The sequence below is a fragment of the Mangifera indica genome, chromosome 9, assembly GCF_011075055.1.
Source record: "Mangifera indica cultivar Alphonso chromosome 9, CATAS_Mindica_2.1, whole genome shotgun sequence".
Classification (NCBI taxonomy): domain Eukaryota; kingdom Viridiplantae; phylum Streptophyta; class Magnoliopsida; order Sapindales; family Anacardiaceae; genus Mangifera; species Mangifera indica.
In genome coordinates this window covers 1,231,644-1,256,430 of record NC_058145.1, presented here as the reverse complement: position 1 = coordinate 1,256,430, position 24,787 = coordinate 1,231,644, and the positions used below count along the sequence as shown (strand labels likewise).

The following is a 24,787-nucleotide window of genomic DNA, read 5'->3' as shown; positions in this document are numbered from 1 at the left end:
AATATCATAAGCCTCTAGGGGTGCTAAAAAACCTAAAAACCAAGAAATAGAATTGAAACGGATAAAATCAAACCAATAAATTTGGTTAATCGGTCCATATATTTTGGTTTTAATTTACTTTTTCTTTATTCAATTTTTAAATAAAAAACTATAAAGTTGGGTTAACTAACCACTTACCATTCATGAAGAAGAATAATTGTTCCAAATTGATAGAATGCTCATCCCGCAAGTTGTTCAAATTTGAATGAACTTGTTCCTCAAACCGTTCAGAAATCCGGAGCCAAAGTTCTAGTCTCATGATAAATATCATAGGACAATCTGAAGCCAAGTTTAGAGCTGGACCAAAGCCAAAATATAAAATTCAAATTTGAATTTAAGTTTGTTCGAATAGATAAATAGTTTCATCAAAGACACATCGATAAGATAAATAATATTATTGATGAATGAATAATGTCAACAAATAAAAAAAAGAATCATATTTAAGTTTAGTTAAAATTTTAATTTGATATCGTTGAAACCAAACTTGTAATTTTGATTTGAGTCTGCTTCACTTCTAATTCATTTAGAAATAGGGTTAAATTCGAATTGAGTCAGCAAACGAGCAGGCCTTAGCCAAGCTCGAGCTCGAGCTTGAGCTATTCGACAAATTTTCTAATTAAAATTTTGTATACAAAAGGACATCGTTTTAATCAATATATATTAAAACGATGTCATTTTGATAACGAAAAACGAATCGAATTGAATTTAAATCTGAAATTAGCCGACCTTAGCTAAGCTCAAACTCAAACTTAAATCAACTATATATGAATCGAACTGAATTCGAGTTCAAGGCTCGAATACAGCCCTGTTAGAAAGTATTAAAAAAGTTGAGCTGATTATGTGGCCATCCAGTTACCGGAAGTAGCCGGTAAAAGCGCAAGTAGGTTGTCAAACCTTGCAGTGGTTACGAGGAATGCCACGTGACGAGACACAGAACTGAAGGAAACGCCGACACCTTTTCTATATTGGGCGCCGTAATGAGTTGCTGAGAGACGTTCCCGTGTCGGTAAACGATGACCGTTGATTTAAGTCTCTAGATTTCGTCAGGCGTACGTGTCGGCAGACTGTTACCTTATCTGGTACGAAATAGTCAGTGTGCAGGCCAAAGGGCAACTATTTCTTTTCTGTCCGAAATTCCTGAAACGGGCAAGACTTTACCCTCTGCCGCCCACTTTTTTTTATTCACTATTTAATTTAAAATTAATTTAAGTCAAACATGACTGGGCCTTGGGCTTGGATACTTGAAATACGGATATGGGCTAACCCTGATCCAAAGAGGGTTGTGGGCTTGTTAATGGGCAGAAAATTTTACCCACAAAATGAAATCTTTAGGACAAAAAGCTTAGGGGTGGATTCGGTCTTAACCAAATTAAGATTGGGTTAGCCCAGATTTGGATGGAAGACATAATGTTGGAGCCCATTCATGTTTTAATTCGGTTCGATAAAAATCCAACCCTAATTTGGTTTTATTAACAATGTTATATATTTTGTTAAATTTTAGAAATATTCAACGATAAATGATAAACTTGGTAGTTGAAGTAGTCAAATTATATATTATATCATATATTGAAAATCTAATTTTTTTTATCATATCATATTATATTATACAATTTTTAAAAAATAAATTAATAAAAAATTTATAATTGACAAATCATCATTTAGAAAAATATCACAAATACCCTTAAAATTTTAAAAATTTTCTATACAACCCTATTACATCATAATTTTCTCTAAAAAAATATATTGATTTATATCAGTAAAATGTATCGTATTAATTTAGTACATCTCATAATATGTATTATTCTTCTCTTATATTATATCATAGGAGACATATCATGTATTGTATTAAATTATCTTATATCAAAAACCGATAAGACCCAAAATTAAAATTTATGAGTGTCAAGTTGAATAAAAATAAAATATATTAATTTAATACACTTCATGACACGTATTATTTTTTTTCTCTATTATACTATATCGTATCATATGATAAGAAAAACTATAGTTGAATTAGAACTATCAAATTGAATAAAATATATATATATATATAACTGATTTTTTTTTTTCTAAATCAAGAAGAAATCATTGATATTTAACATATACTAGAATAAAAAATTTTCAAAATCAACCCATTTTTACATAATAAAATCAACTCATCTTGCTTTTTTGATGACACTAAAATTAAACATTGAAGTGTATAGATCCCAGTAGAAACCAATCTCATCTCCAGGATTCAGTTCCCGTCTGTTAACAAATTTCTGCCCCCATCCCTCAATGAAAACGTAGCTCTCACAAGTCGTCCACTTCTTCATTACCAATGAGTGCTCCGACTCTGTATCCCGATCCAACACCATCACTCTCAAACCCTCTTTCCCTTGAACCTTATTGATCTCATCAACATTTAGGAATGGAAAAACATGGCTCTCCACCAAACTTGCCTGCAACAAAAGCCTGCACTGATCACCCAAGTCACTCTGTGTAAGCTTCTTCTTTATATTCCATGGATCAGTGTAGAGACTTAGTTTGGTTGAAACACCATTCTGCCTCTCTTCTTCTTCTTCTTCTGGACTGTAATATTTCATCCTTGCCATCTTCCAGTTGGCTGTCTCTCTCTTTTTTTCAACTCTCTCTACGTATTCTTCAGCCGTAGGCCAAGTATCATTAAACAGCTTAAGTTCGGTTGACAATATACCTGTTTTTTGCCCCATTATTTTAATCTGACGAACAAGATTGAACGTTGTTGGAATTTTGGACGTTCCTTTGTTGTCTTGTGGGTTGTTGTGGCTCTTCCGCTTCATTAATATCACTCTTTTACGATAAGAGATTTGCTTTTGTTTATCGGGTGTTTGTTTTTGAGTCTCCATTGATAACCTGAGCGCAGTAAAGACAGCAAAAAACAGAACAAAAAACTTGAAGATTTTGAGGGCAAAAAGGAGGTGTGAAAGTCTTAATGGTTCTATGGACAATCGAGAATAAATAAATAGTGAAGATTAATCAGTTTTAGAGAAGGAAATCAGAAACTTGAAAGTCATGAAGTTTCCAAATCCTATTTGAAGTAAGAGTTTCCTGGACTTGAATACAGAATCCTATCGACTTTCAACTGTGGATTCAGAAATAAGAGTGAGATACGAGATATCGTATGTTATTTTAAGACTTGGATGACTTGTCGTCTGTAATTTAAAAAAGGATAAAAATAAGTAGGCTAAATCGAGCAGGATAATAATAGCGGGAATTGAGGATTCGTTTCTTTGTAAAGAGAAACCCACCTGGAAATTACAAATATAAACAACTTCCCTTCAGGGAAACTCTGCGGCTTCTATTGCTATTACTTTATTCTGAGATGAATTGTTCGCCTTCTCTGTTTTATGGGTTTGAAGAAGCCTTGCCTTACCAGATTTGCCTTTTAAGGTATGTTTGATGCACTTTCCGTAATTGTTTTTTGCAATTTTCTGAAACGAATCGACTAATTAGTAAGTTTACTTCACTTTTCTGGTAATATTTCATGTTTAGGATTGCATTTTTTGGTTTTTTCTTTTTTTAGGGTTCTTTACTTCCTTTGAAACTTGGAAGAAATGAAATAGCACCCAAGTGAGAATAATGGGTCGTAATGAAAGGGAAACTCCATCCCTGTTATTAATCAAGAAAATTGTTATCTGGAACGATCTTAAGTGTTTAAAGAGGCTAAAATGGGATAATACTAAGTGGTTTAAATTTTTTTGCTTAAGAAGATGAAAAATGGAGCATCTATGAGAATTTGAACCTTTTACACGGCTGCTTTTGGAAAGTGGATAATTATTGTTGTTGAAAATTTTCACACCATTGTTCTTATTGTATGGTAACTAATTTGTAAATGGAAAAAAGTTGAATTATTTACTTGATTTATTGTTGCATCGGTTTGGTTTGGTCTGGATTTGGCTCATTATTTACTCAGAATGGAGCCTCTAGTCCCAACGTTAACCCCCTTGTTAGATTTGATATAATGAGAAATATGAAATTTACTGTTACTATCCTGGTTTGGGATAATCTAATCTCATAGGCAAACATGTGAGATTGTTGTTTTCTAGTGCCAGATTTTTTTTGTTAGCATATATGGCATGATAATCAAGTAGACAAATATGTGTGACGCAAGATAAACGTTACCGTTTTCTCCTTAAACATGTCGCTGCATAGAGCCTTACATATGTACAGAGTAGTGTAAAGTATAAAGAGTGAGAAGGAATTATCTTAGTTTGCATCTCATTAGAGTAGTTGAAGCTTTGGGGTGGTTGTCAAACCGCCAAATTCTTTAAATTCAGAAGGCTGTGGAATTGATTGAAATGAGAAACTCTCAAGTCAATGAGGTGAGGAATGAGATTAAAGTTCTGATCATCTTATTGCTTCAAATTATTGTAGGTAGAATTAGCAAAAAAATTTGTATGGCTTTATATTTCGGAAATTGTTTGAAGATGATTTTGCAGTGATTGAATTTAGCGTATTCAATAAATTAACAACATTTCGTGGCTCCACTTGCACGTTAGGGCACTAGGATGATTGATCTGTTGTACACTAGGATGGATCCTAATCCACTGATGGGGAAGTCTGTTTGTTAAATGTCTTTTATTAGGGCAAATGCTGGATGAAGATCATTTAAAGATTTCTAATCAATACTAGAACTAGGGCAAAAGTGTAGATGAGGCCTAATAGCTTTTGAATTATTTCCCCCAATTAAATAACATTTTTTGTGGAAATATATTGTTTTCAAATAGAAGTTGAGGAATAGGGAGCAATCATTCAGAGGCTTGAAAGTTTTAACTAAAATATTGCTTGTTACTAAGAAATTCTAAAGAGTGGCTCTCACTATTTTACCCTTTTTTTTGGGGCTCAAATTCTATTTACAATTGAACAGGGATATGGCTTTGCTGATTATGCTCAGGCACCAGATGCATTACCGTCTTTGGCAGCTATCAAGTGTCAGTCGCATGTTCTTGGATTGCCAGCTTTCTCCTCTTTTGCTAATTCACCATCATCTCTACAGCAAGGAAGTGACTGCAGTTTATCACAGATGTACTATCAACAATCACAATTTGAGGAAATGGCATTTTGGCAGGTGGGTTTGGTAGTCTAAATTTCTTGAAATGTTTGGCTCTTTGATATTCATATTTATTTTCATTATTTAAAATTTGCAGCATTTTGCCAGTTTGATAAGTTAAGAAAACACTAGAATACTGAATATAGGATTTCTTATTTATATCGTTAAACAGTGTTCTATCTAACTAGTTCAAGATCAGCTGCAATCATATCTTTTAACCATCATGTCCTGAGCAAAGTCAGGACATGATATCCCGATTCTACTGTGTAGTTTCAGGCTTGTGTAGAATCTTCTTATTCTCCATCAACCTCTTCCCCCACCAAAAAAGAAAAGCGCTCATGTTTTTCCAATCCAGAATAGCACAATGTCCCAGGCATGGCTTGGCTTTGATGTAGGACAGATTTTCTTAAATTATGATTTTATTTTATTTCCTTTTTCTTATTTTATTTTCTAATTTCAATTAAGACTTTCTATTTGGAAGTTTAAATGTTTTAAGATTTTAGTTAAATCAAGAAGCATTATTTTTGTTAATCTTTGTTTTCCTATCTTATAATTCCTTGCTCTAGAAAGATTACTTTAGTGTAGATTGCATTAGCGAAGTGTTTTCATGTGGATTTGATGTTTTCTCATGGATTCAAGGAGCCCTCTTTTGGATAGAGCAAAAATGATTCCTAGCTTCTGCTGCTGTGTCAGACTCCTTATTTCCTTGGCTGTAAGCCAGCTCTAGATCTTATATTTGGGGCAAGCTCTGAAAATGCATTATGATGTGATGGATTTGTGGGCCTTTCCTTACTACAATGAAATCACTGAAGCATAGCTCAAATATGGCACATATCTTATGCCTTTCATCACTCATATTTTGTTTAGTTATTTATTCCAATTGTTTGGTGCTCATGCAGTCATTACAGAAGCAGCAAAATAACATATCGCTACCAGGCAGCTTCCATTCTGAGCCACCACAGCAGCATCTCAGATTCGATGAGCCTCTAAAGGTTCTAAATTCACAAACAATATAGAAATTTTGCATTTTGCTTTATTTGTTTAGTCTCTGACTCTTCAAGTTGTATACTCAGTCATCACACAAGCAGCATATGGAGCCACCTTGGAGCAACCATTCTCAGTCTGAACAGAAGCATCCTAATTTCACTGAGTTTCCACTGAAGGTTATAACTTGAAACATATTCATTTTATGATTCTTGATGTTTAGAAATTCATTTGCTTTTCTAATGATGATTAGTACAGAAACTCATATGAGCTAAAAGAAGTTGTAGCTAGGCAGGTCTTTCACTAGTTTATGTTCTTCTATTTGACAGATAGGAGACCTACATTCCCAAGAAGTTCCTCATGCCATCAGCCCCGCATCACATGAGTCGCCGTCACAGCGGTTAGTTCTTCCTGACTTGAGGATTAATGAAGGAAAATCTGTTAGCCAGAAGTCTTCATCATTTACTGGTGGACAGTATTTCCCTGGAAGAGCTTCTTACAAGGGGAAAGAAAAGGTAACTTCGTTTTCAACCACTGTAGAAAACTTGACATCTTCAATGAATCAACAACTAGCTCCAGAATTGTCCAGGACCAGGGGTCCATCAAATGCCTTGTATTCTGCAAGTTCAGAGCTGGAATTCACGCATCAGACTCGACCCATGAGAAGTGATATTACATCAGATATAGGAACTGAGGATTCGGCAAGGAATTCCCTAAGGGAACTCATGGAGGTGCTAAAAGAATGTAGCCCGCCAGGACCAGATATTGCTGATTCATATGGGGACTCTATTGGGCCATTGTTTGATATCCCTTATTTTTCCAGAGTCACCTGGTCTTCTGGCGTGCCAAATCCTGCTAGCAGTTTGAAGAATTTCAAGGGTTTGTACTCTAGAAAAGGCAAACCAGTACTGAACTCGAACAAGAGAAGACGGCTTTAAAGATTGGTGATCCTCTAGCTGGTAACAAGTTCCACCTTTCTTCTGGTGGACATATTTTGAAGCTTTTTGGAACCATTAGCACCCAGACTTTTAGTGCTTATTCAAATAAAATGAATTTTCTTTTCTTTTAAACTCTGTTTTAGCAATTTTATGTGTCGTGTGAAACATTGTCTATGTTTTCATTGGTTATGAGCCATTGATCAATGTCAGAAGTTATTTTTATAGAAGTCCTAAATTTTGAAGGTTGAATTGATGAAATTTTCGAAACCAACGGGTGTTCGCATGAAAATGGCGAAACTACAGGATTAGGGTCTAAATCCAATGGGGTTTAAACACATTTCTAAAATCAACAGGTATTCAATAAAAATGTCTAAATGCTTGGTGTTTTACCTAAAAAAAAAAAGCCTTTTAATTGTGTGATTGGTTGAATAATAAAAATGATATTATAAATAAATACAGCATAAACAAAATTGAACTCTTTTTCCCACTTTGAAAAAATACAGCCTTAACTTCATAACTATGAAAATATCATTTAAACCCCGGAAACCTTTTTCATGTATCTAAACTCACCTTGAAAGTATCATTGGATTGTATCTAGGGATGGTTTTCAATAGAGGTGTTAGTGGATTGGACTAGACAGATTCTAACACAGTCTGTTGGGCTTAAGGCTTGCACAATCACGGGTCTTTAGGTTGGGCAAACCCAAAAAATACTTAAAACTCACAATACGGCCCTATGTATATAAGACTAGCTTTAAATAGGTTGGTTTGTTAATTTTAATAAATTTTTTTATATTAACTGATTAATTAATTTTTTTAATTATTATATAAATTATAACGGGCTTGGCCAACCTATGGGCTGCTATAATGCAAGCCAGGTATATTTCCATGCTTTGGGCTGATCTAACCAATTTCACATGTCTAGTTTCTAGTCAAACCTACATATTTTTTTCATTTTTCAAAGAAAATTTGAGGTGTTATGTTTTTAACTGACTTGATGTAAAAAGTAAATATATTTTTATTTCGATATAAATAAACCATTTATATAACTAAATTAATTATAAAATATAAACAATCACAAAAACTATACAGTCTTACAAATTAAAAAAGACAAAATAAGTTTAAGAGACTAAGTTTTCGAGATTAAGGATAAAGGTAAAACATGTATGAATTCGGAGTCTTAACTAAAACAGTATAATAAAAAAAAGGGATTAATTATATACGTAGATGATGTGTTAATAATGTATAATCGTATGTTTAGGAATGAATTGTAATTTAAAAAAAAGTTAGGGTTATTAAGTTGTTGAATTGTTGAGTTGAAGTTTCAGTTTCAGTTCAATTCGTTCAAACCAAACGTAATTCAAGTTTAGAGCAATTCGACTCGGTTCAATTCTAACTATATTAATAAATTATTTTATTTTATAATATTAAAGTACAATTAACTTGAGCATTTTGTAAAAATATAATAAATATAAAGCCAAATTGATATAATTTTTGGAGAATGATTAAGAAATTACAATTTCATAATAATAATAATAAAAGTAATTAATTATTGTATTAAAAAAGGCATCGTAGATGAATCCCCTACGTACTTGATGAACAAAACATGTGGTGTGCTGGTTGAGCTTTAGGCTGGTAGGGCCAAAATGACACTAAGCCACCCCATGAGAGGCCAATTTGAAAATGTCCAAAACCCGGTGGACCCATTGCAAAAGTCCCTCAACTTCTACAAAGTCATTATTTTCCGAAGTTTTAAATGTTTCATTGGTTGCACGGGTGGTCCCAGAAAGCTAATCATCATGCACTTCAACTTTATCATATATAATTTTACAATTAAATTATGTATATCTATTTTGAGTATATAAATATATATATATATATTTAATATATATCATCATATAATTTGATAAATTCGAATTAAGTTAGGTCAAACTTGATTGTTTGTTTGCCTCATTTGAGTTTGAAACATGTGGTTATGAGTATGTTTGACTTGAAAAGCTCATGAGAGGCTCGTATTTACAAGAAAAATAATATCGTTTTAGTCAATTCAAAATAATATCATTTTTACGCTAGTGTTACATTATGAAAGTAGTGCAAAAATGAAGTCGTTTTACTATATAACTCAAAGTTGAAATGAAAATTATTTTGTTTTAAATTTATTAAATTCGAGTTTGACTCATGGTCTTGAGCTTATATCTAGAGTACTTAGCCCATGTGAGCCAAGCTTGAGAATCGCCCATCATATAGAGCTCAAGCTTGACTCATGTCTTTCAAACCTCATCGAGCTTGAGTATGATTCTCCTTTAGCTTATTTGAGCTCAAACATGTCCAAATTTAAGTTCGTCTCGATTTAAATCCACCCTGATGATGAGAACACAAAAAGACTCTTACTTACTTATAAATTACACATAGTAATTATAAAAAAAAAAAAAATTGAATATGATATAAATTAAGTCTGAATAAAGGTCAACTTAAAGTCAATTGACTAAATTTTCTTTAACTCGACTTTGACTCGGATTATAAAATTGAATATCAAACTTATTTAAGAAATAATTTGATTTTAAATTTGATTCTAATCAAACTGAATTAAGTTTAAATTTGAATATTTAAATTAATTTAAACTTAATTTATTTATAAAAATACGGAGAATTCTTATCTTAAAATATAATTTAGCTAGTTGTATCCAAACAAAGACTTGAGTTGGAGCCAACTAGGATTGCATTTAGAACTAGCACAAAAAGAAATGTAATAATTTTCCCTCTAATTGGGGGTTTGATGGAAGGTACATAAAAAGGTTAAAAAAGGTAAGAAAAGTGGAGAGACAGGATAGGAGAAAGGAGAAAAAGGTCCTTTTGAATTTGATATGGTGACGAGGATTTGGTGTGTCACTTTCTTCATCATCTCAACCCCCACGTGCACACTTTACAAAAATAATTATTACCTTTTTTGTCGAAATTACCCTTCTCCACTTCCAATAATTAATTATTTTACCTTTTTCAGACTTCCAAAAAAGTTAGGTGTTTCACGCCAAAAGATAGTGTTTCTTTTTTTTTTTTTTTAAGTAAAAAAGATAATGCTTGCTTCAAAGTTTCGTATTCCGTAAAATAGTTACCATCTTACTATATAAGGTTTGTATTTTATAATATAATATAATATAAATATAAAATAATAAATATTATAAAATATATTAAATTTATATAATATAATATATTTATTATACGATATAATATATATTATCAATATAATCGATATCATATAATACGATATAATATATTATATAAAAAATTAAAATTTTATTATATGATACAATATTCAATTTAACTACCATATTTTATAGTTGCTCATAGATCTACTTGTGTAAAGTCATGCTTGGCTTAATTGTTGTTGAATTAAACTTGAATTTGACTCTCGAACTTATTATTGTTTGATTTGATGAGCCTACAAATCGCTTTGAGTATAATATTAATAAACTATTAAAAATTATCTATCTAAAATCGTATTTTCTTGAATTTGAATATGAACGATAATTAATAATTATATAAGTTAATGGGTTTAACTATAATTTACAAAATTTAGCTCAAATCTATCATTCTTATGCTGGACTTGAACAAAAAACTTTTTAATTTTGCATTTGGTTCAAACTCGACTTTTGTCTAAATACATTTGAATTAAACCTCAAAATAAGACAATATTTAACTCTATTTAATTGCAACCTTGCTTGAAATCATAACAACTCAGTTAGAGTTATTTATATAGTTATCAATATCTTATGATATACGATACGTATTTTATAATATGATATGATACACTTAAAAAATAATATATATTATAAGATATATCAAATTAATATGATATAATAAATGTATCATATAATATGATTATGTTATTGATACGGATATATATACTTTTTAGAGAAAATAATAATATAACAAAGGTATATATAAATTTTTTTTAAATTTTAAGAATGTTTGTAATATTTTCTAAAATGATAACGTGCTAATTATAATTTTTTATTATTTTATTTTTTAAAAGATATATTATATGATAAATACGTAATATAAAAAAATTAGGTTTTTGATATACGATTGGATTACTATAATAATTCAATAAAACTATGTGTACCTATTTTTGGTACATAATTTGTGTACACAAATAAAGTGTTATCATGTGATTTAATATTTCATTATCATATAATGACACATGTTTTAAAATTACCTAATTACATGATGATACATCACTGTGTATATAAATTATATACTAAAAATAGATACACGTAGCATTGCTCATAATAATTTATTGTTTAGAAAATTTACTACACATTTACCATGTTAAATTTATTCAGTAACTTATACTAACAAGATTTTAAATATTTTGAATCAAATAATTACCTAAATTTTAATATAGTATTTTTTTACTGCGATAAAATTTACGTTTGTAAGTTCTAATCGAAAAAATCGTATCAATCGAACGAACATTATTCAGAGTGTGTTGAATCAAAGGGTGAAAATTGGCAGATGAAAATTGAGTTGTGGCTGTCCAGGAATTTAATCGTGAGGGCGCGCACAGAGAGAGACAGTCACGATGGTCACGCGTAGAAGGGAGCACATGATCAGCTTTTGACGTTACAACAAACAACAACTCACGAGGATCTCACCTCACATTTCACACCAACCAAATTCTTGTTTGTCTGGATGATGGCATTACGGTGAATCCGAGTTAAATCAAGGGCAAATCTGTCATTTCAGTCTAACGTAAACAAAGGAAGTAAAAGCGTGCATCTTAATCTTAATCTTATTATTTACATATTTACTAATCTTTGTTTAGCAGATGATTAAGATTAGTTAATAATTACAAAATCACACAAGAACATGTTAAAGTGACAGCTGTCACTTCCCTTGTCCACTTGTATTTTGTTATTTTATCATGATTCCATGAATCTCGTCCGAGCTAAACTTTTTAACAATTTTTGATACGGCAAATTATTACAAATGACAAATGTTTTGGATTTGTATAGATAAACTGAATTTAGTTCAGATTCATTAAACTTATCTGTTGGAATTAAATTTCTTTGTAACTTATATGACATCGTTTAATTTTTTTAAATATATTTTAGCTTAAGTTTTGGCTTGTGTTCGTATATATCAAACATGGGTTTGGGTTTCTGATTGATTTTTAAATATGTTTTAATTCAAATTTGAGCTTAAACTCATATATGTTAGGATCGAGTTCAGATTCATTCGAATAAAGCTTGTATCGAGTTCAAATAAATTTACTTCGAATATAGTCTTACTGTTAACTATTAAAAATCTAAATGCCTACTCGTAAACGGTTAAAATTAACAGAATTGATTAAGTTTTAAAAGTAAAATCGTTATTTAACTAGTAATATATTAAAACTAATAAAATATTATCTATTTTTCTCATAAATTTTATAAAATTAATAATTTTTTTTTCAGAGTTAAACTTTGAAATATTATAATTTATCCTTAAAGCTTTTTTTTTCTTTCTCTCTTTTCTAGTGTTGTCTCCAACTAGTTTCTCTTTCCCTCTCATTTTCCAACGTCATCTTTGAACAAAGACTAACAAAGATGACGTCCCTTGGCCAAAGAATTATTATATAATTTGATGGATGTTTCCATGGTCGTGCGATTCAATTATGATAAAAAATTAATTTTGTATATTGATCGTAAATGTTAAAATTGTAGAAAATGGTTCAACAATAATAAAAAGCTGTTATTTAACATTAAAGATTTTGTAAGAGTTAGGATAATTATTAACTCATTGATAAAATCATGTTACATCTACATCTCATCTCAATTTATAGGTTAATACGTGGTTTATCCATTATCATCTTTCATAATCTTATCTAAGTTATATTAAAAAAAAAGAGGCCGAACGGCTTATTTTCACTCACGATTTATTATATTTTCAAATTAATATTTATTAATTATTAAAATTTTAAATATTTATTTATTAAAATTAATAAAATTAGTTAATATTATCTATTTTAATACCTCAAAATTTATACGAGCCTGATAGAGGTACAATTTTAAATTTTTTTCTAAAAATTTTTATATTTTATTAATTTTGCGAGCGAGTGATATTTGTGTAAGTAATATAATTTATTTGTATTGCATTATAAGATAGTGAAGAAAGAGAAAGAAGTAGAATTATTAAAGCAAAGAGGAGAGTTGGCTCAGACAAATAGAAACAGAAACCGGTTGTAAAGGGTGGGTCCGTACCATCCGATAAGCTGACGTGTCGAGAACATAAGTGCAAAATGGATGAAAACTGGAGGATAACGACAGGACACGAACTCAACCCAAAGACATCAGAAACCAGACTTGATCTTCTTTTTTTTTTTTACGTTGTTTTTCTCTTTAACTTGATTTATCTTTTGATTTAATGAATTATAATTGGCAACTTTAATTCTCTCTCTTACAAAAGAGATCGAAATCCAAGATGACTAGTGTGAACAACAATAACAACAGTGTCGACACCGTTAACGCCGCCGCAACCGCCATAGTTTCTACTGAGTCTCGTCTCCGGCCCACCACCGGCGTCCAGGTGCGTACATACATACATAGCTTTTGTTCTGAGGAAGTCAAAGTAGTGATGGGTTTTTGTTTCAATTTTAATTTTTTTTCTTTGGTTTTTCTTTTGAGTAGTTTGATTGATGGTCTGTTTGGTAGCTGAGAAACAGTGGGAAAATTTAGGGAAATTGAGATGGTGGGATTTCTCTGGTTTTTGAATATTGAAAGTTTGAAGATCAAAGTTTATTCATTTATTTACTTTTAAAAGGCACTTTCTTGGTGGAAAGTAAAAGTTGAGTCTTCGTGCAGCTTGTTTGAATAGTTGATTTTGTTTATTTTTACTTTATTCTTAAAAGAATTCTTGGCTGGGACTACTGTTGATAACGTGGGGAAATTTTGGAATCTTGTATTGATAATTTAATGTATTGAAAGAAGTGCTAACAGGAACCATGAATTTTCAGTGAATTATTCTACCATGTTGGGAAGTTGTGGTTTAGAGGGAAAAAAGAGAATTGGAGATTTCTTTGATCCTATGCAAGCCATGTTGCTATATTTTGTGGAACCACAAAACTCTGTTTAGCTTTATTGTACTGTGAAGGCCTCTTCAGGACCCAGAAAAGTAAGGGATTTGGATCCATATTAGGAATCTAATAGTTTGTTATGAGTGATGAATGCATTCTAGAGGAAATCGATGAGAAAATTCTAAATATTAACCAAAATTTATGCTTCTTTGAGTTGCATCATAAATTGCAAGTTCACCGTGCATTTGCTGACAGTATTGGCTAGGTTAAGAGGTGGAAATCTGACATTCTTTCATGTAGTTATTGAATGGCTATTGCAGTGATAATAGAGGTTGAATCTGTGATGCTTCATCTAAAACTGCGAGTATCAAAGAAAAAGAGAGAGTTTCTGGAGCACAATGATGCTTTACTAGTGGAGAAGTCTTGCTCTTATTGTTAATGGTTATTTTACATTACAGAGTGGAGTGTGTAATGGCCTTTAGATTGGACAAATTTATTTTGGGGCTGAAGTTGTATTGTGTTTCATTATATGTGGCTTGTTAAAGTGCTTGATGCCACCTTAAGTTAGTGGAGATCTTTCAGTTTACACTATATTGACTGATCTTATTTTGTATTTTACAACTGAAGTTATGAATTAATGTGACTATGTTTGCTCAATCGTCTCACTTGAATTTACGAATGATGAAAATGAAACTGATTCTAATTCTCTTTGAACTACTCATGTTGAATCATTTTCTATTTTACTACAGAAAAAAAGATGGGGAAGTTGTTGGAGCCATTACTGGTGTTTTGGTTCTCGTAAAAGTAGCAAGCGGATTAGCGATGCTGTTCTTGCTCCTGAACCAGTTGTAACAGGAGCTGCAGCCCCAGTTCCAGAAAGTCTGACTCACTCAACTGCCATTGTTCTTCCCTTTATTGCTCCGCCTTCTTCACCTGCATCTTTCCTTCAATCTGGTCCTCCCTCTGCCACCCAATCACCTGCTGGATTGCTTTCCCTTACTTCCCTCTCCATCAATGCCTTCTCTCCTGGTGGGCCTAGATCCATTTTTGCCATTGGCCCTTATGCACATGAAACCCAACTTGTCACACCACCTGTATTTTCGGCTACTGAACCGTCTACTGCTCTTTGCACTCCCCCGCCTGAATCTGTTCAACTGACAACACCTTCATCCCCTGAAGTGCCATTTGCTGAACTGCTAACATCTTCACTGGAACGTGCTCGAAGAAACAGTGGGACCAATCAGAAATTTTCAGTATCTCATTATGGATTTCAGTCATATCAGCTGTACCCAGGAAGCCCTGGTGGTCAACTCATATCCCCAGGCTCAGCAATCTCTAATTCTGGCACTTCTTCTCCTTTCCCAGATAGATTCCCCATTCTTGGGTTCTGTATGGGGGAAGCTCCCAAGCTCTTGGGCTTTGAACATTTTACTACTCAGAAATGGGGTTCAAGGCTAGGTTCTGGATCTCTGACTCCAGATGGTGTGGGGCTTGGTTCAAGGATGGGTTCAGGATCTTTGACTCCTGATGATGTGGGGCTTGGTTCAAGGTTGGGTTCAGGATCTTTGACGCCTGACGGTGTGGGGCCTGCATCACGGGATGGATATCTTTGGGAGAACCAGATTTCTGAGGTAGCTTCAAGTGCTGAGTTGGAGAATAAGTCTGAAAATGAAGATCATATAATTGAACACAGAGTATCATTTGAGCTTAGTGGTGAAGAAGTTGCACGCTGTCTTGCTATTAAATCAGTTTCATCACCACGAATCATAGCAGAGAGTTCTAAGGACATAGTGGCAGAGGGCCAAATACAAAGAGAAGGGAAATTAACAGGGAGTGAAAGTTGTTTTGAGTTGTATCCTGCAGATACTCCCAATGAAATGCCTGAAAGAGCTTTGGGAGAAATGGAGGAGCATGTTTATCGAAAGCATCGATCAATCACTCTTGGGTCAATCAAAGAGTTCAACTTTGACCATGCTGAGGGAAAAGTCTCTGATAAGCCCTCAATCAGCTCCAAGTGGTGGGTCAATGAAAAGGTTCTTGGAAAGGAAACCAGACCTTCCAACAACTGGACTTTCTTCCCCATGCTGCAATCAGGGGTTAGCTGAAAGTTAAATTCTGCTAAATTGCTTCACTTCTAAGCTTGGACTATAAAATATTGATTCCAGCACTAAAAGCAGCTAGCCTAATTGATGTAACTCTGAAGGTTAAGCTATCTTTTTTATACAGCTTGGAAGGTGTTGATCTACTGTAGAGGTGGGAGGACTGTGTCTAATCCCTTATGCACAGAGAAAAGTAGTTTATAGGGATGAATAGTGTGGGTATTGTTAGAGCATTCTTTTTAATACTTCTTTACCTGATGTTTTACAAAAAAAGGGCATCCACATATAGGTGTTGAATTAAGGATTATTTTTCCTGTCATGTGTAATAATGAGAAATATTGTTTTTCTGCTAAGAACCCTGTTCATTGGTTAGATGGCCATGGTTGTGTACTCCATGTATTTCACATATAAGTAGGAGCTTGCATTAGACATGCTTTCAAGTAATGCTATGTATACATACTTTTGGTATACAATTTATGTGCACAGATAATGTGTCATCATGTGATTGAGTGTTATTTTATTTTTGATTCATAATTATCTAATTATATAATGACACATCATCTGTATAATCAAATTGTGTATTAAAAATATACACGTATAATTTTATTGATGTTGATAACCCAAGCACTGGGTATACTGTCTCGGCTCACTTGGATGCATGATGAAATTCCCAACAATGATGAACTCTAGCATATAGCATCAGTATCATCTGCTATTCAGTAAGTTGTTGTAACTTGTGTATGAGCATGAGTTTCTGGTCTTTTCATTTTCCTCTGCAAGGTGCGATGACTTTGCAGATGAATGCGAGAATTCAAGAGAAATCAATACCTGAAACTGTTATGAAACCCAATGAAAACAATCAACAAGAAACCATGGAAGACGAGGGATAACAATTTCACAGTGAATGAAGATGATCACAAGACAAAGAAGTGATATCTTTGTTCGATCTGTCTGAAGCTCTTAATCTTAACTCTCTATTTTGGGGTACAACTTTTATATGCAAACCCTAACTAATAGATATTTAATATGTGTACTCCATCACATTTCCACAAGTTATACCTGTACTGCTATAGGTCACTCCAATCCATAGATAATATCCATTATGTTCGATAAGACTAACAAACGAATAACACCCTTATCACTGCATATACTCAAGTGTATTTGAAAAGACAACCTATTCTTTCTGCTACCACCATGTCCTTGAAAAATGACCTTTCGAATTTGAATCTTCTGAAGTTGGGAAATCTCTTATAGAATTCGAATCACCGTTATACAACATAATCAATAATAGGGGATGGTCCAATTACTACATCACGGGGGTTAAGAAATTTGGTATGATTTTTAATGTGTTGGTCATAAATCATCTATAACACCAACAAATCTAGTGTAGTAGATCATAATTTGATCCCAGCTGCTTGAAATGGTGTTTAAGATAAGCAATGTACTGTTTGTTGGGTAACATCCAAACCCAAGTCCTTGACTTGCCTACTTTTCCACCTTAAAGACCAGACACAAACGAAACAGGCTCTCTGGAAAACCAAGAATGAGCTCTCATTCATTCACAAGCCAGAAGATTTTAGAAAACTGACATAAATGCATGGCCTCTTTCTAAGTTTTCTGGGGGTGTTTTTGATTGTTACAGACTAATCTCATTGACTTATCTGTATTGATTGATGTGGTAAGATATAATAAAATGATTTTTGAAGTGAATAAGAGAATAAACAATTACATTATCCAATTATACACTATCATAAAATTCACTTATACATATAGATTTATTCTTACCTAAACTGTAAATATATTTTGGGTAAATTTGAATTAAGCATTTCGAGCTTGACCTAAATTCATTGTACCTAGATTGAACTCAAATTTATTCGAACTAATATACAATGTTGTTAAAAGGTTATTAATAAAATGAATAATATCGTTGTAACTATAAACAATATCATGAGAGAGACATATGATCTGTTATTGAGTTGAGGGGGAGTTCTATCTTTAAAATAGTTATTGTTTTTTTTTTTTAAATAACAAGGACCACACAGGGTCCTACTCCATAATTATTGAACTAAGTAAATTAAGAATTTGATTTTAATATATCTCAAAATAAGAGTTGAATATATATTCTCTTATATATGAAACCTCCTTTTTTGTCTCTAAAACTACCATAGGTATCCCCCATAACTATTTTCCATCTTCTTATCAACTCATTATCCACTAGAAAATCATTATAAATTTAGATCATTTGTCTGCCAACACCTATCAATCAGCCATGGAAAATATTAATTCTTCAAGAATGATGTAAAGTAAAAAGGTAAATACGGAACAAACATGTGAAAAAACGCAGGCATTTGGCATTATTTTAAGACTTTTAGTTATTTCACGTGGGCTACCAACAATTAATCTGTCAGAGCCTTGATGAATAGTGAAAATGGGAAGCTCCAGAGTGTTAACGGAGCCACATCTTATCAGGAATGAAGAATTCAAATCAATCAACACCCAAAACTGATATGAGCTTACACCGCGCATGCACACTGATAAGGCCATTGCTGATTTCGTACTGAAAAAAGAAAGTTTCTTGAGTCTGCAGAATCATAGTTGCTCTTTCTTCAACACTTGGAACAAAAAAGAAGCTCATTTTGCAGTGACACTGCATTAATCAGGTAACCATTTTGAGCTTTTTCTTTCTGCTGTTAAAGTTATTTGATTGTGAAGAATGTCATGGAGTTTCTGTATTCTGGTTTGTTGGGCTTGTGCTAAGAATGTTAGGGGAGAACTGGCATCATCACAATCTCTCTAATCTTTATTCAATGTATGTATCAAGACCTTCACCATGGTTTCATTTTTCTTCTCTTTTTTTGAGATGCTGAGGTAGTTTGTGAAGCTGGATAGGGAAAATCTTGCATATATTAGTGTCAGTATACCAGAGATCAAGGTTTAAAAGAATAATCCATGAAAGGGGAGGTTTTTGGTATGTATAATTCTAGCGTCGACTTTACCCATCCCTAGATAGGTCTAGGGTTAGATTTGAATTGAGGTAAGCAAATATATGAGTTGGTTCGAGTTTAATTTGAATTTATTATAGTTAATTCGAATTGAATTTAAACTAAATTCGAGTTTGATTATTAGAAAGTCGTGAACGAGATGAATAATACTAAATAAATACTATCATTGGTGAAATAAATAGTGTTTTTGATGGGATAATCAATATTATTAGAGGAGAATTCAAATCGAACTTAAAATAAACTATTGAACTAAAACTTTAATTCAAATTTAACTTGAATTGCATAATTAATTTGTCTTCGTTTAAGTTCAGCCTTATCCTTAGTGGTCCATTTGAGGAAGGGTTTCAATCCCTTTACTCCTTTGTTTGGGAGTGTAGGTTTCCTATGAATGGTATTAGACCGGTGGTCAATGCATGATTAGGAATGGATTGTTCTATCTAAATGCCAAGAAAAGTCTTTATCTCTTATGTTTAGTTTTGGATGGAAGAGACTCAACATCATTTTCTAATACCCTCTCAACAGATTTTAAAGTTTTGTTTTCAATGTCCATATATGATGGGATCATTTACCTAAATGAGGTGGACTTGGCTGTTGGCACTATTTAATGTAGGCCGAAAGAATTGTTCCCACCTAAGATTTGATGTAATTTCAAAAATTTTATTCTTTAACTTTTAAAAATTTAAATACATATTTATGAATCAATTTTTGTTAAAAATTTTACTTAGGATTAAAAGTAAAATCGTTATTTAATATAAAATTTTATAAAATTAAAGTTTTATCATATTTTTCTCTAGATTTTAAAACTATCATTTTCACCCCCACCTAAGGTTTGAAAAATAAACATTTTCCCCCTCAGTTTTGTCGTTTTACCTTGCTTCTCCTCCTCCTCTAGTGACTGGAGTTAGCCAACCACCATATCGATGCTCCTTGCTCTCTCGAACGATGATAAATCATCGACCAATTAGAGATAGATCAATGATTTTTTGGCTTAAAAAAGAAATAGATATGTTTTTTTCAACTCAAGCACAAATTGACTAGAAGAAGTCTTCTTCTAATAGATTTGTGCATCGATTCACACACAGATCTATCAAAAGAAATAAATTTGTGCGATACACAGATCTATCAAAAGAATTCTAATTTTATAAAAGAAAATTATTAAATAATAGTTTTATCTTTAAATTTAATTGATAATTTAATAAAAATTAACTAATAAATATTTAAATTTTTGAAAGTTAGATAATAAAATTTTGGTATCACATCAAACCTTTGTGGGACAAGTCTTTTGGCCTTTATTGTATCAGTACAAGTTACAGCCTATGATAGCTGCTCATTGTCTCTGCTCATAAATGACACTGAACAAATAAAAGCACAAATGGTCTAATTGAGTCCCCACTCCTATTATTTATAACGAAACGTGATATAATATTTCTACCGGCTAACATGCGGCCCCTCTGTTCTCCCGTACGCCAAAGACACCGAATGGCTCCTCCGCCAACACTTCAGTCTAATCTCAACTTACCCCCATCTCCAACCTAAAACCCCCACCTTTACTCACAACGATGGCCGATCCCATATAATTCTTCTCCTAGCCGCTGGCGCAATCCCGTGCCTTTCCAAGGCGTCACATACAACATTGCCCTCATCATCTGGCTCATGGAGTCTCATCCGCACCACCCGTGACATATCCCTAGTCTAATAACTCAATCTATTATTAAGGTATTATTTATTTTAAATATAAAATTTATTATAGTTTTAATTATGAGTTTTATAACTTATAATATGTCTTAATAATTTAAAAAATTTATAAACTATTTAACCAACCTTATCTTAACATTTCAAAGTAATGTAAAATGTATACATAAAACTCAATATCTCTTCTATGTTTTCTTGATATAAGATTTACTTAAAGATGTCACAAGTACTCCTATTACGGGACTCAACATCCTCGTTGATATTTGTCTCATTATTGCTTAAGAGGATAAATAGAGTAGTTTTGATACTATTCTAATAGTTCGATTCAGTATCAAGATATTGTACATTTTACACGTAACTTATGATAGTTTTATTTTTTAGTTTCGTAACTTAAAACATGTCTTTATAGATTATAAAACCAACCGCATTTTAGCATTTAAAAATAATGTGAAATATACACGTAAATTCAATATCTCTATCATATTTTGTCGAAGTAGGGTATTAAACGCCCCGTCTTACTGTTACCCCCTTCTGCTTCGTTTCCGTTCCTTATTTGCATAACTGGGTTTACCCTAGCTCCAGTCTTGTCAATGCCGTACGCAAGATGAGCACTTACTTCTCACATGAGCCTCCGCTTTGTTAGCAATGTTGGTCGGCAATTTCGAACCCTAACCGTAATCCACGACCCTATCAGTTGTCATCGTAGGGGAGTCAGCTTCAGAACCCTCCGCCATCACTGTTGGAGGATCTGGACAAGTTAGTGAAGATGGTCCATGATTTATTTGTAGCCATGAGGAAGGCACGCGAGGTGGAGATGGAGGGTTTGTTTAGCACGCGAACTATATTGAGACGTATAGAAGAAATCCATAAGGAATTGAAACAATAGCATGATGAAAAAGAATGGATTGGGTCCTTCTTTCCTTAATTAGTAATTGGATAATGACTTCCAACTTTGAACCAATTAAAAACATTGTGCTTTTAATTGCACATGAAATTGTCAGTTTTATAATTTTGTAATTTATAATTCTAATCACCACCATTATTCGACTTCATAGATATGCCGTGTTGAGTTTTTGTCTCTGCTCTCAGCTTTTCTTAGATTGTAAAGAATGTTATGCATTTTTTGTCTTCTGGGTTGTTTGGACTTTGCTAAAATGCTTATGGAACAAAGGCTAATCTTTTTTTATGTTCAGGTTCTCAGGATGAAGTTTTAAGCTTATTTAGCTGCAAAAAAATGGCGACTTATTCTACCAAAATAGATATTCTAGGCTCATTTGCCTTCATAGTATTCTGGGTTCTGGCAGTTTTCCCAACCTTACCATTTCTACCAATTGGCAGAACCGCAGGGTCTCTTCTTAGTGCTGCACTTATGGTACTTTTTCAAGTCGTGTCTCCAGATCAAGCGTACGAATCACTCGATCTGTCGATCCTCGCTCTTCTGTTCGGCACAATGGTTGTGAGTGTTTACATTGAAAGAGCTGATGCATTTAAGTACTTGAGCAAGCTGCTCTCATGGAAGATCATTGGAGCGAAGGACTTAATTTGCAGAATATGCTTAGTTTCTGCCATTACAAGTGCTTTCTTCACCAATGACACAGCTTGTGTAGTCTTGACAAAATTTGTTGTTAAAATTGCCCAAGAGAATAACCTACCACCCCTCCCCTTCTTACTTGCTCTTGCCTCAAGTGCTAACATAGGATCTGCGGCTACTGCCATTGGTAACCCCCAAAATTTCATCATAGCTTCAGAAAGTAACATGTCCTTCTGCCAATTCCTATCTGGCATGATCGCTGCAACAGTCGCTGGAGTTTTCGCGAATGCATTACTTATTCTATGTATGTTCTGGAATTTATTATCCGTTGCAAACGATGAAAACGGGTACACTTATCAGTTTTCGCCTAATGATCAAGAAAATGGCGTCCAAACTACTAGTAATGGCCGAATTTCCAGTGAGCATGATTTGCCCGCGTCTAGGAATTCGAATCTTTTCGAAAAATGGAAAGGAAAATTTCAGAAAACATGTGTTTACCTTATCGTCCTGGGAATGTTGATTGCTTTGCTTGCGGGTCAAGATATGTCCTGGACTGCAATTACAGCAGCACTTGCTCTTGTGGTGCTTGATTTCAAGGATGCAGCTCCATGTTTTGATAAGGTGAAAATCAGAAAGCCTTGAAACTCAAGTACAATTGCAGCTGGAAACTTCATATTCATCTTATTTTTTTTGTGTTTGGAGGTTGTAGGTGTCTTATTCCCTTCTAGTTTTCTTCTGTGGAATGTTTATCACTGTGGAGGGCTTGGACAAAACAGGAATTCCAAGCCTTTTATGGGATTCTGTGGAAAAATACACAAGTATTGATACTGCTTCTGGAGTTGCAGTTGTCTCCCTTGCCATCCTTCTCCTATCAAATCTGATTTCAAATGTGCCAACTGGTATTCATCTTTCTCTTCTCAATTTTGTTTTACCGGCTAGCTATCTAAGAGAAATTTTAATCCTACTTGGGCTAGATCCGATATGAATTGACTAGGTTTCGAAAGTTGACTCAAATTTGTTTAATTCAAATTTAAACTGAAATCGAGACAAACTTAATTTAAGAAGTGTTTATTTTGGTTCAACTCAAATTCGATTCAAATTCACAATTTAAATCGATAATTCAAATTCAAACCATCAATTTGAACTATGAATTCAAGTCAAACCAAGTCATGAATTCAAATAATTGATTCGAGCTATAAATTCGAATTGAACTCGAATTGAACCAAATTGAATCATATTTTATTTAAATCGAACTCAAACTATGCCTAACTTTAGCTTGCCAAACTCGAACCATACTATTTTTCATTCAGACCGAATTTGAGCTAAAGGGTATTCGGATTCACTCCAGTTTGTATCCACCTGAAATTTTAATGTTGAATTCGAACCAAGTAGTTTTAGGCTCAAACGAGCCAAACTCAGACTGGAATTGCAAGTTACATACATTAATGTAAAGTATATCCTGCATTAAAGTGAAAATGTTTGCATTGTTTGTGTTAGTTCTGTTGCTGGGATACCGGATGGCGACGGCTGCGGCCGTGGTTTCTTCGGGCAATGAGAAGAAGGCATGGCTGATTTTGGCGTGGGTGAGCACGGTGGCCGGGAATCTATCACTGCTGGGATCAGCTGCCAACCTGGTAGTTTGTGAACAGGCTCACCGAGCGGCTCTTCCTCCTCTTGGCTACACTTTAACCTTTGGAAATCATCTCAAATTTGGACTTCCCTCCACGCTCATTGTCACCGCCATTGGCTTGACAATAATTAACTGAATTTTATGAACTTTTTATTTTAATCTTCTTTCTGTCTTTATTCTTCCGAATGTATTGTTTTTTGGAATATTCTTTGAGCCATCGAAGAGAAGCCTAATCTTATGTTTTGATAAATTTTGGGCTAAATGACTTATTCCCACCCATGGATTAATCTATTCTCAAATTCCCATATTTTGAATTTAAAAAACTTAAATATTTATTTATTGATAGCTAAAATTAATAAAATCTAAAAATAATAATGTTATTTAATTAATAATATTAAAAAATAAAAAAAAAATTCTTTTTTTAGTTAAAAAACTAATAATTTTTTTTTAATTTAAAATTTAAAAAACGACTTTTTCCTCTTAGGTTTGCATATTTTGCTTTGCTTCTTTGACAACTAGAGCCAACCTTTTCACCCACTTCTTCTCTTGCTCAGGAGACGTTATCAACAGTCGAAGAAGAAGGGTGACGAATTGAAGCATCTTTTAATTGAACAAGATACACATAAAAATAAATGAAAACTCAGTTTGAATTCTAATTAAATTTATTCCAAACATTTATGATACATAATTAGGGTTGGATATAATTTGACCCAACTTAATTTGGTTTGAATTTATTTGATTTAAATTCGAAT

The 24,787-nt window shown here is 33.0% G+C and overlaps 4 protein-coding genes across 6 annotated transcripts; 3 read left to right on the top strand and 1 right to left on the bottom strand.

Moving 5' to 3' along the window:
* Positions 1-2,113: 2,113 nt before the first annotated feature.
* On the bottom strand, positions 2,114-3,052 carry LOC123225883 (B3 domain-containing protein At2g33720-like). The gene has a single exon (XM_044650203.1). The coding sequence runs from the start codon at positions 2,901-2,903 to the stop codon at positions 2,193-2,195; it is 711 nt and encodes a 236-aa protein (XP_044506138.1). The 5' UTR covers positions 2,904-3,052; the 3' UTR covers positions 2,114-2,192.
* Positions 3,053-3,319: 267 nt separating this feature from the next.
* On the top strand, positions 3,320-7,256 carry LOC123225882. Of its 2 annotated transcripts, none has more exons than XM_044650202.1 (5): positions 3,320-3,447; positions 4,925-5,125; positions 6,007-6,099; positions 6,181-6,270; positions 6,421-7,256. In XM_044650202.1, exons 2-5 carry the CDS (start codon positions 5,081-5,083, stop codon positions 7,027-7,029), a joined length of 837 nt encoding a protein of 278 aa, XP_044506137.1. In that variant the 5' UTR covers positions 3,320-3,447; positions 4,925-5,080; the 3' UTR covers positions 7,030-7,256. The 2 variants fall into 2 exon arrangements, with proteins under 2 accessions (XP_044506137.1, XP_044506136.1); XM_044650201.1 differs by lacking the exon at positions 3,320-3,447 and adding an exon at positions 3,736-4,379.
* A 5,923-nt stretch (positions 7,257-13,179) lies between these two features.
* LOC123225981 lies at positions 13,180-16,648 on the top strand. The gene is made up of 2 exons (XM_044650381.1): positions 13,180-13,594; positions 14,831-16,648. The coding sequence occupies exons 1-2, from the start codon at positions 13,490-13,492 to the stop codon at positions 16,184-16,186; spliced, it is 1,461 nt and encodes a 486-aa protein (XP_044506316.1). The 5' UTR covers positions 13,180-13,489; the 3' UTR covers positions 16,187-16,648.
* A 1,830-nt stretch (positions 16,649-18,478) lies between these two features.
* Positions 18,479-24,285, top strand: LOC123225812 (silicon efflux transporter LSI2-like). 2 transcript variants are annotated; one of them, XM_044650085.1, is made up of 4 exons: positions 18,479-18,840; positions 22,068-23,026; positions 23,115-23,304; positions 23,903-24,285. In XM_044650085.1, exons 2-4 carry the CDS (start codon positions 22,109-22,111, stop codon positions 24,169-24,171), a joined length of 1,377 nt encoding a protein of 458 aa, XP_044506020.1. In that variant the 5' UTR covers positions 18,479-18,840; positions 22,068-22,108; the 3' UTR covers positions 24,172-24,285. The 2 variants fall into 2 exon arrangements, with proteins under 2 accessions (XP_044506020.1, XP_044506019.1); XM_044650084.1 differs by lacking the exon at positions 18,479-18,840 and having other exon boundaries at positions 21,375-23,026.
* The last annotated feature ends 502 nt before the right edge of the window (positions 24,286-24,787 follow it).